The 17,354-nt window shown below is 41.6% G+C and overlaps 1 protein-coding gene across 2 annotated transcripts; it reads left to right on the plus strand.

Annotated features, from left to right (window-relative positions):
• Positions 1-7,232: 7,232 nt before the first annotated feature.
• stx19 (syntaxin 19) lies at positions 7,233-14,633 on the plus strand. Of its 2 annotated transcripts, XM_047600191.1 has the most exons (6): positions 7,233-7,430; positions 7,917-7,995; positions 9,465-9,763; positions 9,851-10,087; positions 10,563-10,775; positions 11,990-14,633. In XM_047600191.1, the coding sequence occupies exons 3-6, from the start codon at positions 9,542-9,544 to the stop codon at positions 12,224-12,226; spliced, it is 909 nt and encodes a 302-aa protein (XP_047456147.1). In that variant the 5' UTR covers positions 7,233-7,430; positions 7,917-7,995; positions 9,465-9,541; the 3' UTR covers positions 12,227-14,633. The 2 variants fall into 2 exon arrangements, with proteins under 2 accessions (XP_047456147.1, XP_047456146.1); XM_047600190.1 differs by lacking the exon at positions 7,917-7,995.
• Positions 14,634-17,354: the final 2,721 nt, after the last annotated feature.

The raw sequence follows: 17,354 nt of genomic DNA on the forward strand, positions 1-17,354 counted from the left end.
TTCAGCCTGTGAGATGTACTGAAGAGTTCTATTACCTTCTAAAATTTTTCTTTTTAATTTGCAGGCATGACAGATGTGATTACGTGGTAATAATTGACCTATGACTCCATCAAACCTCCCTCTCACTCTTCTCTATTATCTGGAGCTACAGTGACTTTGGCCTAATGATTGTACCTCCAAAGCTGCTCTTTAATTTAATGTATTTTCATACAGGGGATGCAATGTCCAACAATTTTAAAGATAAATAATACTAACAATGCAGTAAAACAATATATTCTATTTGGCACAGAGGCCTAGGAAGCAGAACTTTCAGTTTTCACTAACAAGAAGCGCAAAAGTTCTGCACAGACAGGGACGCATACATTTAATAGAGTTGCTACAGTGTTGCTAAAAAAAAATCTGGTTATTTTCTGTTGTGTGTATTTAAACAATTAAGCTTCATCTATCTCAAACAACATACTGAGCGTGTTCGTTACAACGTTACAATCGCCAGGATGGAGATTCTCCATCACTTTGCACCTCAAGGCTCAGGCCTGGCGTTTGTCTCGTGTTTATTTACAGATATTTTGTTTGCTTGCTACTGTTTTTTTTTCTTTTTTTTTTTTTTTTTATAAAATCCCCACTTGGGCAAACATAGAGAAAGAGGGTATTACAGAGGACCACACACACACACTGTCCTGGCCTCCACTGTCTGTTTGTCCTGACTAAATGTGTTTGCTCACCTATTCCGGTGGAGTCCATCTGCGGTCCGTACTGGATGGATCACATCATAGGCTACTATTGTCGCCTTGTCCTTCAGAACACACTGGCTTCACTAAAATAATTGTTTGAGCTTGGGTTCGGAAGGTTATTCTTATAATAAAGATTCACCTTTTCCTTTCCTTTCCACTTTGACCACATTTCTCTTAATTTACAATTATGGCCCAAAACACTTACCGATAAAACACCATTTACACAAGGTTTAAATGCCGTATTTTCATTTTCAGTTTACACTCCTACACAAAAAGCTGCAGGGCATCAGGACAAAAATCTGAAAATTATAATTTAATTAAATAGCTCACTAATAAACCCTTTCCAAGTGGCACCTTTTCAGAAAAGAAACTGATTTTGTTAGTATAAGTATGAAAAAGTTGTGATAAAACCACAACCAAACGCTATTTTTTTATTTTTTTTTAAGGTTGCTTCGCATTGCACATTCACTGAAGAGGCTCCATGGTGGCTCGAATGGGTGCAGTGTTGGTGCTTTGGTCCCGGTGCGTCAAAATGCCGTAGACGCAGTTGAAAATTCTTAGAATAAAATAGAATAAAAGAAGCGGTTAGTGGTATAAAACATGCTCTCCAAGATAGACTTGAATATATAAAGCGGGACAACTATCTTTTGAGAGTGTTATTAGTTAGGTGTAAAAAACTCTCTGACCAGAAAATAGCTTAACAACCCAATAAATGAGTGCACTGATATAATATATAATATGGAGATAATTACATTCAGACTAAGGAACCAAACTGACATTTTTTAAGAGAACTGGTCTGAATAGCTCAGCTATGTGTCAACTGTAAGACCTGATTTTATACAGATTGCAAAGATAAGTTCTTCCCCTTTAATTTCAAGCATTGTCTTTACATCCTTATGTGTGATGTGTTCATCTTGACGATGTCTTGTGTCCAGTTAGTACATATTTGCATGTTACTGAAATGAAACGAATAAAAACTAAATAAATAAAAAAGCAAACATGATCTCCAAATGATCTACTTTGAATGGGGTTGCTCAAATAAGATACTTAAAGGCTTTTGTTGTTTGAACGTGCCAAGTAAAACTAGATTTTGTGTCGCTGTGTCCGATGTGTAGCACACACGTCTGGTTTTATCTCCCTCCTGTGTTTCTAGCGGCGCACCCTCCCCTTCTCCTGCACAGTCCAGAGGATGATATAACTGCCTCATGGCACTAGGGGGTGAAATGACCCATGTTTAAAGTGCTTACTTAAACGGAGGAGGAGAGGCCAAAGCTGAGCGGCCATAGACTGTTGATTGTAGCTGAGCTCTGTCCGGGCCCTCAGGAGAGGCCAGATCCTGCAGAGAGATTGTAAACTACCATCTTTTTCCTGTCTTTCCAAGAAAAAAGTCGTAAGAGAAAGTATGAAAATGTTCTTGTACATTTACTGAAATGATAAATTATTCTTATCAGACTTCACTGTTTAAAATGAAAGCAAAGTATCAATCAGAATGTAACTTTTAATATCTATTTGGAAGGAAATATACAACATGTTTTTCCCAGTTTAGCTAACAACAGGGACTTCATACAGCAGAAGAAAACCGCAGAGATGGACCGACATTTTCAGCATTGCTGCCCACGTCAGTTCTGGCTTTGTTCGTCTATTCTTTTGGTCACTTGTTTGAACAACTCATTGTTTTGCTATGTTTGTGTCCCTCCCAGAAACACGTCATGTTCACTGGCATTCAATGGGCAAACGACCCAAAAACTCAATTAGAATCTGTCTTCCTTTCTTTCTTTTGTTTTTCTTCATTCGCAAAATGGAACCGGTGTATCAAACCTGCTGGAAATGTTTAGAAAAAAATGCATTCATATTGTAGAAGACATTGACCAAGAAAGGTAACATTTACACCGCATGGTTTTGCAGGAAAAAAACAATTGATTCCACCCCAAAACACAGAAATCAGACCATTATTAGGCAATTATATTTTCCTACTAGACTCGTTATAAAAGCTTTAGACCACCCCTCTTTATGGTGGGAATACTGTTTCGATTATTTACTGTGTTCATGTTCATTTGAGGACAACTAGTCTCAGTTAATGCTTGACTAGCATCCCATCATTCACAGTGTTTATTTTAACACCATTTATCACGTAATTCATTATTTAGGCGTTCATCCAATTTACACTTCCGTTCACTGCCATTAACTGTCTGGAGCAGGACAATAGCACAGTTAAAATGACTTCATTATTTGTTTTGTCATCTATGTGAAGTCGACCTTGTGAGATTAACTAGATTTTAGTGTGTAGATACTGTGGGTAACAAAAAAAAGTGAACATTCTGACACTGATCTTGCTTGTGCAGTAAGGTGAAATTTGGCAATTAAAGTTTGTGCAGCTCAACTGTAAATTAAAACCTAAATGACCCGAGGCAAGATATCATAGAGTTCCCACCGGGAACGGTTAATATCTAGAACGGCGATTGCCTCATTTTAGTAGGCAAAGCCACCGACCCCAGTATCAATCTTTCTGATTGGCTTAATGACAATGGTTTTGACCTCATTATCCTTGCCCCTGTGACCGTCTCTCTCCCCTCTCTCATTTATCTCCCATTTCCCCTTCCTGCATGCTCCCGGTGTGTGACCCATATATCAGGCTGGTGCTGGCCTTTTTTTTTTTTTTTTGAACTCGGATATTGCCCTGTCATGTCATCCTCATATGGTATGATGGAGGTTCCTCTGTGGCTGCTGATAATTTAAGTTTAAACCATAGGTCAGTCTTACGGTTGCTTGTGAAGCAGGTGCATGTGTAAGCACTTACAGCGGTCAGCCACAACATTAAAACTACCGTCAGGAGACGTAAATGACTTTGACCATCTTGTGACAATACAGTGTTCCACTGGGAAATGTTTCATTCATTCTTGCGGACGTTACCTAGACATGCACCACCCGCCTAAACCAGATCAGACACCCCAGACCTCATAACAATGTGGTCTGACACAGACACACACACAAAAATGCTTTAGGAACAATTCAAAAAACATGAAAAACAGCACAAGGTGTTGACCCGGCCTCCAAGTTCACTAGATCCAGAACTGATCAAGTATCCGTGGGATGCACTGGAAAAAGCCTCATCCACAGAGCCCCCTCCCCTCAACCCAGAGGATCCAAAGGCCCCCACTAACAACATCCTGTTGTGAGACACCACAGGACGCCATCATAAGGCCAGGGCGTGACACACAGTAATAGGAAGGTGGTCATAAAGTTAAGCCTGATCAATGTGTTGTATAGTGGGAATTTAGGGCTCTAATCAGCCAAACAAAAACCTCAGTGGACTCGAATCACGCCTGCTGTCTAGATTGTGCCACAGTGCACTGTTGTATACCTTCCAACAAACAGCTTTATTGACTCAAAAGCCAACCAGTGAAAACCTGAATCTGATTGACCCCCACACAGAATACACACTCATCCTTATGATTGGCTCTTTTAACACAGTGTCCAGTAAATGTCGGATAAGTTAGATCCAACAGTCTCCATCAGGTTGGAAGAGTTCATTCTTCCTTCCCCACACAAAAAATAGTGGCTCAGTTCAGAAAGGCTATTTATACGTGTGTCTTTTTTCCACTGGTGATTATCTTACTAATGAAAATGTAGCTGGATAACCAAACACAGAGAGGCCTGAGATAACGAATTGCATTATTAGTCCCTTCAGTATATTCTTCCCTGGTTCCAATATTCTGATATGTCTATCTTTAGTGGTCTTTGGCTCCAACTAATGTGTTCAGAGGCTCTCTTTCCCTTCGGAATGTCTACTTCACATCCACTGATCGTGCTGTTAATCTAACATTAAGCTAACAGCATCTTTCTGTCAGTTTTGACCTCCAGTGTTATATCAGTTTCATCTGCGCTTCTCCCAGAGAAAACGCTGAATATTTTCCCTGGCAGTGCTTAAATATCTCTCTCAAGGTTGAGAGTGAGAGGCTATTTTGGAGTTGTTGTCTTTCCTCCTACTCTTTCTCCCTCTCTCTATCTCTCCCTCTGTGTCTGTGGGCCCTCCGCTGAAGAATATCAAAGCACTTCTTCTTCTGACATGCCTTCAATTACAGAAATGCCCAGAGACCGCTCCGACGGCTATATTGCGAGATAAACTCCACTTGATACAGTGACCAAGACAACCTGACGCACTCTTTCATATTCAGCGTACTGGAGATGAAACACTGTGGAAATGTTGCATTGTAATGCTTCCCAGATCGCTTCATTTACACTCAGTTGAACTTCAGCCTGCTTTGGTTGAAGCTCTGTGTGTTGTTTGCGCTGCTTTCTTTCATACGGCCCCAAAGCCATAGCTCTGTTTGGAAGCACAATACCTTTTTTACCAGTGGTAATAATAATAATACTAAAAATGTTGCTTTAAAAATAAATACTATAGAAATACTGCACTAAAACTGAATTTTCTGCTTTCTGAAGTAACAATATGTGAGATAAAATGTGCTGGAAAATATATTTTATGTTGCGTGATGGTTGTCACCACCAAAAAAGAAAACGTCACACACTCTAATATTTGGTTAGCTTTGATTACATCATGCATTCACTGTAGCATGGAGTAGGTAAGCCTCTGCAATGTCACAAGATTTATTTCCATCCAGTTTTGTATTCATTTTTCACCAAGATTTTGTATTGATGATGGGAGGTCTGGACTCTGTGGTGGACAATCCGTGTGTGAAAATGATGTGTCATGCTCCCTGAAACTCTCCTTCACAATTTGAGCTGATTAATCTGGGCATTGTCATCTTGGGAAGAAAAAAAAACCCATTGATGGAATAACCTGGTCATTCAATCTATTCAGGTAGTCAGCTGACTTCATTTTTTGGCAGATCATAGCGCTGCCCCAACCCCAAATCATAGCACTGCCTCCACAGGCTTGTATAGAAACTAGGAATGATGGGTGCATCACTTCATCTGCCTCTATTCTTACCCTGATGCCCCATCACCCTGGAACAGGGTAAATCTTGCTCCACAGTCCAATCTTTATGCTCCCTAGAAAAATGAAGACTTATTTTCCGGTTAGCCTCACTGATTAGTGGTTTTCTTAAGGCTACACAACCGTTCAGTCTACATCCCTTGATTTCCCTTCGCACTGTACGTGTGGAAATGCTCTTTCCCTGTTAAACATGTCTAGTTCAGCTTGCTCGACAGGAGGCATGCCCGGCTGTCCTCTGACCTTGGCAAAAAAAACACTTCATATGTCGTTTCCACTTTTGGTTCCATGAGATTTTTAATTAAGTTGCGTAATTATCAAACATAAACACCTTAGTCCGCTCCTTTTCCGGTGATGCAGAAAAGGGAATCAAGGAAAAGTAAATTTAGGATGTTCCCAGTGATGCTGATGAAGGTGAGTTCTGAGACTCTGAGAAAACCTGTTTTGCCTTGTCGTCATAATATCTTGCCATTAGGGATAGATGACTCACAGTTAGCAGACTGCTGCAGCATTATTATAGGCACAGAGCAGCATCTGGTACAACAGAAATAAATCTTTAATAAGAGCATTTCGCATAGTCCTGATGTGGTTAATATGCTTTTATTTAAGAAAATAAATAAATAAAAAATCCTGGGATCAAACTACTCCACAGTAAAAATGATTTGTAGCTAGTGGCACTGGTGCTATCCTTCAGTTTAATTAAATGATCAACAGTTCTGTTTAATAAGAGAAAAATAAAAATACACTTTGGGAAGAGAGTGAATAACATTGAAGCCAGGTATAAGTTCTATCGGCATTAAATATCGGACACTTTACCTCAGGTGTGCTATCCTGTGCATCACTGCCCACCCCTCTCCCCTTACAACATGGTTGCTTGAGTTCCATGAAGAGAAATGTCAGTAATTCCGCAACCAGCCTCCCAAGTTTCAGGTAACAAACACTGAACTTTTGTCCCCACCAAACTATTCTCATCCTCAAAACTTGTCTCCCCTCTCTTTCTCTGACACTGTACTTCAAACAGCTTTGCACAGCATGTTATGCTGCAGAGCACAGAGCGACTCCGTCCCTTCCCGTGTTGAAAGGGCTGCTGAGTTTTAGGGAGCTTGTCAGTAGAAATCTGTCAAAAGTACTCAGCCGAGTTACTGGGGCCTAATATCCACAGACCAAGAGGGCTTACCCCAGGAACCCAGACACTTCACACAGAAATTAACTCTGCTGAATCAGAAACTCAACGCCCTGGTTGACACCCTAACCGCAGTCCCCATTGTTTGGCCTTTGCAGTGTACACAATACACTTCTATTTGCTCTGCTCTATTTTCCTGTGAAGGAAAAAGGCCTAAGGGAAGGGTTTATGTATTTGGAGTGCTTACCATTCTGTCTTTCCCTCCTCATTTACTTAATCACGTCACCTCGTGCTTCTTTAGAAAAGCCGATAGGCCACAAGCCTGCTCCTTTCCAATTGGCCTGATCTGGGACTTTCTCCAAAGGAGGGGAGGTGCTTGAAACCGACTCGACCAGACTTCCTCAAAACTTTCCCTGCTTGTGCGTGTAACTGGCCTGACAGACAGCTGGAGGAGTGACAATATTCAACTCCGTGACACATCTGATGTGCAGCAGGTGATTGTAATGAGGCCTGAAGATGACTTGATGATATCAGAGAATGTCTTTGTGTTGGATTACATTGCTCCTGGTCTGAATGGGAATCTTTAACACTCAACCCCTGATGGAATACCAACGAGATTAAGGTAATTTCCTCATTTCTGACTGAATGTTTGTGCAACTGTGTATTTGTGTAAAATTATGCCGGAAGTTGAAATAACAGGGAAAGAATGTAAACATGCATTTTACACTCATGTAGATAAGTTTTTAGTATTTTTAGTATGTTCCTGTATTTTTTAAAACTTTTTTTTTATTAATGTTAGTTGACGTTAGGTCTGGTTTAAAACATATATATATATAGTGAGACACCATCTACATTTTTAGAAATATTTGAAGCAGAATTCTTTTTTTTTTGGTGAAGTTGAAAGAGAGGAATAACTGTCCGAATAACTGTAAAAGGCAGCACTCCTCCTCCACCTGCATGGAAATGAAAGAATGTCAACACAAGATTTCCTTCAGAAACACAGACAAAGGAGCAGATGGATGGCAGGAAGAAAATGTTTGCTTGTTTTAGAGAACAAAACGTTCCCCAGGCTGGACTCCTTCTTGAACCATGCTCTACTTTCTTCCAGGTTTTTAGGCTAAACACGGCAGAATGTGCTCCCAAATCCTTTGAGCAATTTCTTTAATCGGCTCTTCTGTGTCGAGCAGGTAGGGAGTGGAAACGAGGAGGGGAATGGGGGGGGGGGGTTCAGCCCTGAAGATTCGTTTACATTCTTTGACGTCTGACAAATTTGCAACAGTTACGACACGCACACAACATAGGATCTTTCCTGTTTGTAATCTTTCCAGAAATGGGATAGTCTGTGATTTGAAACGCTCCATTTCTCAACAGCCAAACACACAATCGTATGCTCTCGGAAGATTATGTTACGGCCCCTAAAACCCAAATCCCTGTGTGGCAGAGGGAGTCTCAAACTGGTGGTGTGGTGCTATGCCCATTTGAATGCCTATACTCAACATGCATATGCACTTCATGAAATCTGATTCTGTTTCTCCTGGTTTTAATCATGAGCACCTCATAGGTTTAGCAGAAAACAGGATGGTGGAGTTGAAAACTTGGAGGAGAAGTGAGTCTGATACTTAGCGGTAATTCCAATTTTGTATTCACAAGCTTCATAAGCAGATGCTACATATTAAACATGTTATATTTGGGCTCGTGTTCATGTTCATCTGCGTTCATCGAGGTCACCCTTACTCGACTCATCATTGAAGACGTGCTTCACTTGTTTTTGTTGAGTGTGCTGGTACAGCTCGGTTCTCATGGGAAAATGAACTCCAGTCAGTTTGACTGATGTTGCAGATAAACTTTCTGCTTGTTTCTTCTTTTTTTTTTCACCTCACGTTGTTTTTCATAGGCCTACGGCTAAAAATACTCGGGTTGGGTAGAATCCAGATGTGGCTCATTAGTTATGCTCTAATCAGGGCAGATGAAGTTAAAATGATTATGAAAATGAATCACGCTCTGAATTGCGTTGGATAAACTGGAGAGCAGTGTTAACTGCGGGCATACTTGATTTACCTAGGAGTACTTTGTAAAGGAATTGGGAGAATTATTATGGTGGACAGTTTAGCACGTTTAGCACTGAAGAGTGAATCTTTAAGTGGCTATAGAAAAAGCTGGTCATATCTCCTACCTAGACGTCCACTTCTAATGGTCATTATAAAATTGCATTTTTTGAACATCACGAAAAAAGGTTTGAAGGTTAAAGGTTAAAATGTAGCGAAGGTGCCATTAATGTCCTCTGCTTGATGCATTTCAGTCAGCACTTCACTCATTCAGCGATACGGGAGCTGTCTCAACAGAGCACTGTTTCACACAGAGTGCCACACTAGACCTGTCAATCTAAGCCTCCTGTACACAGTAGGCCCCGCCCCCATCGCTACTGAGCCAATCACGTGGCTGCATATTGCACTCTGACTCCGTCAGGTTCCCCGCAATTGGCCGAGTTTACGGCAGTTGCACGGCCACACTATTGTGGCACATGTTGGAAATAAAAAATACTATTTGACTAGCTTAATATTGAATGCAAAATGATAATAATAATGTATACTTATAAACTATTTTGCAGTAGTCCAGAATGCCAAAATGGGCTCTTCAAGTGTTGTTTGTTTTTCAGCATTCTTTCATCATCTTTGGAAAGAGCCATATACGTACTGTGATAACTTTGCATCCTGAGGGGAGGGCTCTTCCACCATGAAAGACCGGCTAGAGGAGCTACAGCAGAAGGTTCAAGAATCTTCTGAAGTCCCAATCGAGAATAGCAATCCTTTCTCAGCGGAGGGCGATGACGATGACTCCGTGGTGGTCGGGGTTATCAGGCAGCAGGCTGTGGTGTTCGAGGAGGAGCCAGTCATTGAGAACTTCCTGGCTGATGCCCAGAAAATCCGCGATGACATCACCTTGCTGGACGTGGAGGTAAAATATTCAAGCAGTTTCTCTTGTTTGTTGCTGCTTTCAAAGGTTGACTGATCCTAAGAAAAAGTTTTGTCTACCTGGAAACAGGTGTTAAAGTTCACTCAGCAGCAAAAGTCCCTTGTGGCAACCATGCGTCGTTTCAGCGTGATGAAGAAAGAGAGCAGCATAACGCGGGACATCAAGCTCCAGGCCGAAAGCATCCATCGACGTTTAGATGCACTTGCAAAACAGGTCCAAAGAACCGAGGAGCTGCAGGGACCCACTGGAGTTACGTCAAGGATACAACGGTCCCAGCATGCAGCGCTGTACCGCAAATTCCAGCAGGTTGGGAATACACTATGGCTATCTATAAATTTAATTATTTTTTTGTAGATTAGATTGGTTCTGAATGAAGCTCAGTTTTGCACGATACAACACAAAGAATAAGGAACTCACAAACAGGCCCACACGAAGAGCCCTTGAGCGAAACACTGAAGCCCCTGTTGCTCTTAGTGCTCGGTGTGTGAAAGTGCCTGTGTGAGTAAATTGGTAGATGTATTTGTGACTGTAAAGCGCTTTGAGTACCAATCAGTAGAAAAGCACTATGTAAAAACAATACCATTTACCATTCAAAGTGACTATATGACCATTTTCCCTTGCTGAGATGTGAAGATATCCAGTAAATGCATTGTGGGATAGCGGGTTCAGGCACAGGCAATATAAATAATGTTTATGCTGAAAAAGACTCAAATACCCACTCATTTCTCATTTCCCCTCTCCCGCCTTTCCCATTCTCTCTTTTTGCTATAATTATTTCCAGGTAATGCGGCAGTATAATGAAGGTCTGCTGACCAAGCAGGAGCGCTGTAAGCACTTCATTATCCGGCAACTCGAGGTTTCGGGCAGGGATGTGACAGAGGAAGAGGTGAATGAGATGGTTGCCCAAGGAAAATGGGAGGTCTTCAATGAGAACCTGCTGAATGATGCCAGAATAACGCGGTCGCAATTATCCGAGATCGAACAGAGACATAAGGTGAGGGTAACACCACCCAGGGTATGAGAACTCTTAATTCTCCAAGGTAGCTAAAGCACCCAATTGAGCTACATAAACTGAAAGCATGCGTTAATTTTTTTTAATCAGTGCTCTGTTATTGTCAAATGCCCACTTTCATCGGTAGACTGGACTACTGTGAGTAGGTGCCTTATGCTGTCTATGAGGATCCATCCAATCCCATCCCAAACCAAGACACATACACTTTTTATAACTAATTGACAAAATTGGGTTAAGAAAATTAAATACATTTAACGGAATACTGAAAATGGCATGGTGTGGTGGTTAGCACTGATGCCTCACAGCAAGAAGGTTTGAGTCTTTCTGTAGCTGTGTTTCAAAAATAGAAGTAATATTTCTGAAATTTCGATAAAGTACAATTGCACTTCGTATGTGTTTCTATTGAAAGGTGTTTTGCGAATGAGCTGTAACTCTCGTAAAGTCTGGTCTTGTGATATCCCATAATTCTCTTAAAGTCTAGTCACCTTAGCTTTGAGAGAGAACTGGTCACATGACCCCCTGCGCCAAAGTGTAGGTGTTTCCATTACCAGTTTTTTATTGTGATATTTAGGTTTTGCTCATTTCTCGGGGAAACGGATATACAGCGTGTGTGGAGATTGCATGTTCCCTCCGTGTCAGCTTGGGTTCCTCTGGATTCTCCAGCTTCCTCCCATTGTCCAAAGACATGCTTGTCAGGTTAATTGTTGATTCTAAATTGGCCGTAGGTGTGCATGTGAGTGTGAATGGTTGTCTGTCTCTCTGTGTTAGCTCTACAGTAGACTGGAGACCCGTCCAGGGGGTACTGTGCCTCTCACCCACTGACAGCTGGGATAAGGTCCCCCCCGCCTCCCATGACCCTCTAGAGGACAAGCGGCTACAGAAAATTAATGAATGAGATGGGGACTGAGAAGGATTAAACTCACAAAGACAAAAGGTCTAGAAAAATATCTTGCTGATGTATAATTTCCTCCAACAGTTGTCAGACTGAGCCCTGCTGGTTTTCATTCTCAGCCTCCATTAGAGACTTGTGTCGACCTGGGAAACCAGGTGAATGATATTAATTCCTTGAGGGGAGAGATACCCAGTGCCCTCCGTCCTTTACAGCCACTCTAAACACAAAGAGATTACCAAGTTTCCATCTCACCAACATCCGCTCTTTCTACAGTTATAATCCTGCCATCATTCTCCATTAACAGGAGTTGCTGAGCCTGGAGAGCAACATGAAGGAGCTGAGGGACCTCTTCCTGGACATTTTCATGCTGGTGGAGGAACAAGGGGCGTACATCGAACACATCCAGACCAACGTGGAGAGGACACAGGATTATGTAGCCGCATCTAATGAGAAGTTCAAGACGGCCGCCCAATATAAGAGGAAGAACCCACTCCGCCAGCTGTGCTGCTGCTGCTGTCCTCCCTGGAGATGCTGCTTATGAAACATATTTATTCCGGTTTTATTTCAAAACTCTAACTTACACATTGGAAGAGAGCAACACTGGACTCAAGTACCCTCGAGTAGCATTAAAGCGAAGATAATGGTACTGCAGTTTTTGCTGCTGAACAGAGCGCTGGTGGAGACAGACTCAGCAGAGCATAGAAAACAATTAGGGGGAAGGGCCAGAATTGAGCACTTGTTTTATTTATTTTATTCTTTTTTTTTTTTTTCGAGAGGATGTGAAGCGGCCGCTATTGGAAGAGACAGTTCAGCGAGTGCTGCTCACCATCGCTGTCGCTTATTAGAGACCTTCACAGTCATCTGACAGGGGTCACAAACAAGGGGAGGCCGCTGACACTGCCAGTCAGCAAGACTGGTATTTCACCATTTTTCAAAAAAAGAGCCTCTCATATTTTTTCTTTTTTTTTTCTGCCATGTGCGCTCCACTTAATGAAGGCATATTTGTAATAATACAGCATACGCACTTTAAAACGTCTTTTATTTCGGGCACAAAGTAAAATTAAACAGAGTCAAGGACGTATTGAGCCATTACATACAGTACCAGTCAAAGGTTTGGACACACCTTCTCATTCAATTCAATGAGAAAGTATGTCCAAAGTCTTGACTGGCAGTGTATATGTACTGATGGTAAAAAAAAAACAAAGATTAAAAAAAAAAAAAAAAAAAATTGTTTTATAATTAGTCATTAGTCTCATTTGCATTTCAAAGTCAGATTATTTTCGATGGGATTATTTTTTTATTAATTTATGCAGTTTCACAGAGGCAGGGATTCAAGTAAAACTTTGAGTCATGAGCCTTGATCAAAACGTTTCCGTCACGATGACTGCAGGAAATCACCGAGGTCATCTGTGTAAAACTAAGATTTAATTTCAGGAAATATTAAAATTCTGCACACGTCCTGCATCTTGGTGTGCAATATCAGTCCGTAATTGTGTTGGGTTCATTGCTCTGACGCAAAACTGCGACGTCCACGTGTCATTAATCCTAGCGCGCCGGCTCAGGTGATGTACCAGCAGTGTGGACGAAAATGCTGTTAATGTGGTGTTTAGTTGCCAAGCAGAACCAGCACACTCCCAGCTGCTGACAGGTAATCATCTTCTCTTTCCCCTTTTCCCCAAGTTGAGCTGACAATTTTAACTCGTTATCCCTGCCAGGATAATAGGAGTGGTGGGTAATTCATTCACCGTTGATCTCAGTCACTGGCAGAAGGGCTCAAACTTAGCCTCTAATCAGCTGACAGTGACGTTCCTCAGTGAGTCAGTGACCCGTGGTGTCTGGTGTCCGAGACAAAATACAGGTGAGGTGGGTATGTTGGAGCCAGGCTGGAAAAACCAGTTTGTGTGCTAATCCAGGATAATTGCCAGACAGCTATACTGTGTTCCTGTGGGGAACAGTGTGTAAATAAAACTGTTATATTGGAGACACTAAGAGCACCTACCTTGGTTAAATAGTCTTCTGTTTAAATAGACTGCTCCTAGGTTTACATCCAAAAAAAAAAAAAAAAAAATGCATATACTTTATAAAATAATTAAAATACCTCGCAGGCATCTCAAAAAGTGCAAAAATGGCCTTTTTTTTAGGTTGATCTGCTCATCTCCCCAACTTTTACAACTCAAACAACATCTAAAGGAGCCCTACCTGTCAGTGCCGTGTTTTATTAACCTTAACTATTATTACGCTGCTCCCTCGAGATTAGCACAGGGACAGGACAGGGTTCGATGTGTGTGAGGTGAGGTGTTTGATGACTTCTGCTATCCGTCCGGAAAAGCCTTTTCAGGAATCTGATCTTTTGTGTTGTACATCAGTCCCTCCGAGATTAAAGTTTTTTGTTTTTTTTTTTTTTTTTAAAGATGTAAATACATCAAATATTTCAATTTTAATATGTAAATCCGGTAACAATAGGCTGTTCTGCATGGTTGACACCACGGCTCTGACATAGGAGGGAGAGAAGGAAAAAAAAAAAAAACCTGAAGCGCTGCTGCAAATTGCAGAAACGGCAACAATGCCATCCAGTGTTCACTGAGATAATTACCAGTTAAAAGTTGGTGTTATCACGGTTAATGTTTGAGGACGTGCAATTACATAAGACGGGGTGAGTTGTCGTAACTGCTGTATTTTCTCTTCCAAAGGTCCTAAGAATATAGATACAGACATTGTTGAGGCACTGTCACACTTGTTGAGCCATTATGAGCAGCGTGAAGAGGCCATTACTCAAGGATTCAGTCTTCAGTCAGTGTCAGCAGCTGCTAGCGCGTACTGTACCGGCTACAAATAGGGATAATGTTTTTATTGTTTTAATTCTGTGACAGAATTAACAAAAAGGAAACAATAATGAACAACAAAAGTACATAACCCATTTCAATAAATTTAGTTTCTTTTACAAACATCTCAATTTCTGCCATTTTTAAATATCCAGTGGCATCAGTGATACTTCTCTCATGAGCATGCCGCAAGCGAATGCATTACACGCTAAGCTGCTGTGTTAAAGACACATGCAACATATTCATTGCGATGCTGGCACATCAAGGTGGAAAAACTGCAAGATGTAAGTGGATTTCCAAATCCAGTAAGAGCAGAGCAGCAGGCACGAAAGAGTGATTGCAGTCTTGAGCAGCTGATGAAAACAGCAGGCCATCGGAGACAGGGGTCGGTTCTTAAACCTCCGGACATCAGACCCCCAGACAGGCCAGACAAACTCATCAAACTTAACCCAATACACTTTTTTTTTTTTCGTTTCTCTTTTCCCAGCACTGAGGGCTTTGCTGTGCAACAAAAGTTTTTCAAACGTGCAGAGGCTCCGCTGTGGATTCAGCTTGTTTACTCCCTCTCTGAAACTGTTATCCAGCATTTCACCTGAAATCATGTTTGTTCCTGTTCTAAAGCCAAGTCAGATTTTCTCTGACCATCATAAAATGTGCTACCAGCTGCACGTTTACACCTGTCCCAGATGGGCTGACCTGAAGACATGGCACTCTGATGCCCTTCACCATATATTTTATTTTACTACATTTTGGCAACCAAGAAGTTTTATATATTTATTGATGATTGCTTTTCACACTGTTGCACGTTTGCGTTTTCTAAATGTACTTGTTCCACGCTGAACGCATCAACCACACAGTCATTGTGAACATCTACCCACTTTCCTGACCAGGCCCGTCAATCACGTCTGATTTAGCAGTAACGAGAACTACAGAGACACATGAGACTTTACAATGCTGATGATGTCTGACAGGGCGGCAGTGACGTCTGTATCTGACTCTGTACCGTACGTATTTCTTCTGTCTGGCCTGTCAGTCACGACACGACTCCCGAAGACTTTCTCTAAAAGTCTGTAGAACATCAAAGCCGCCCTCCTGTGAGTAACACCAGCTGTGGTTATGGAGCTGACATTACTTTACTGCCTGGTTTTATCACACCCATCAAAATCTGAACGTAGAGATATCAGGACCCTCAGACAGAGATAAATCACAGAGAAACTGTACTGGGAGTTTGGCAGCTCTCATAGCAGTAAGACTACCAGGGATGACACAATACTTTCAGGGGGTCCTGAATTTTCATGGTACACTTTGTATAAAAAAAACATCATTAGCTCACCTGAGAATCTTTCTTACCAGGCTTTAAGCTATGTGCTTGTGGGTAAACTGCACTAGTTCATCTAATCGTGGTCTTATGCAGAACTGTTGCCCCCAATGGGTGTTTCCTTTTATTCACGGTCTATCGACAGCGTCGAAAATATCATTTGAAAATGATAGCGTGGTGGGCCTCTCGCGTGCATTCTTTCCTTACCAACTAGAACACTCAACTAACTATACTGATTTGCTCCTCGCCATCTTTCAACGCTCAGTGCCAAAGAGGAGCCACTTTGGTGCTTTCCTATTACACGATGATGGTTTGCTGATCCAATTGCTTGAAGTTCGCTCGTGAAAGATGGCAATAGGCAGATGGCTCGCCCATCCACCTGCCAAGTGTTTTTAGCAAGCGCCTGCGCTTTTCCGAACAGTTTCCTATGAAGACGTCTCAGATCAGATGCTGTGCAGCAAAGCGTCTGGTGCGTCAGTTTATGAGAAATTAGGAATTTGTCAATTTTTGCTAGATTGTGTTGTCGGTGACGGCTGTAATTCCTCACGGGTCTGTAGGTCCCCCTCAAAGATTTAAAGGAGCAGTAACAACAACAAATATCCCTTTACTGCTGCCATAACTGTACATTTTAAACTGTGGATGAACAAACCTCATCTCAAATGTCTCAACTCGTAATTATTACGACCACTAGAGGGAAGTGTCAAGTCGAATACAGGTTGTAATGAACTACACGAATGAATCCGTGGGGTCATTTTGTATGGGAAGGCATACTCATTTAAAAACCACCTACTCTAGGGCCTTAAGCTCTGAAAACTAAAAACCAACTCGACTTTTGGTGCTCTCATTTAGGTTCAGATTTTGATGCTTCTTATGCCTTTTATGCAACTGAAAGTTTTTCTCCTCAAACTGATTGCTTTGGACATTTATATGAGACGCACAATATGGAAAGACTGGTATAAAGGCAGTGAAGCGTTGGCCTCTGTGCTCTTTGTTCTTTTTTATATTTTTTTCTAATAACTTTTGTGACTCTCACACTTCTTGAAGCCTTTCCCATGTCCTGGGTGCCAGGGAGCTCTTAGCAACAGTGTGCTTGAGATGTAAAGGTAAACTATGGTCGCCCCGGATTTATAAACCCGCTAATGTCAAAAGTTTACCGTTATTTATAACCCATCAAAGGATAAATGTTCCAACTTAAATATTCTGTCAGGGTGATATACGAGTCTCAGTAATAAGAGCTCCAGCAAGGTCAGTGCGCGATTTCCTTGTGTGAACCATCTGGGAAGATCCCATGCAGATAGGATGAATGGTGATGGACACATCTGTGTGTAGCTGCTACGCTGGCTTAAAAGGCATTTTCATCTTTTCTTTTTTTGACAGGTGGGTGGATAACCACATGTGGAACTGGTGTAAAACAAATGGAAGCAAGTTTTGTATATGTGTGTGCCAGCTCACTGTCACACTTTATTGGTGTTATGGCAACTGTTCGGCGGAGCAATGGGAGGACAAGAACACAGGCTGCCGTCCTTGTA

This window comes from Mugil cephalus, chromosome 12 (assembly GCF_022458985.1).
Source record: "Mugil cephalus isolate CIBA_MC_2020 chromosome 12, CIBA_Mcephalus_1.1, whole genome shotgun sequence".
Taxonomy (NCBI): domain Eukaryota; kingdom Metazoa; phylum Chordata; class Actinopteri; order Mugiliformes; family Mugilidae; genus Mugil; species Mugil cephalus.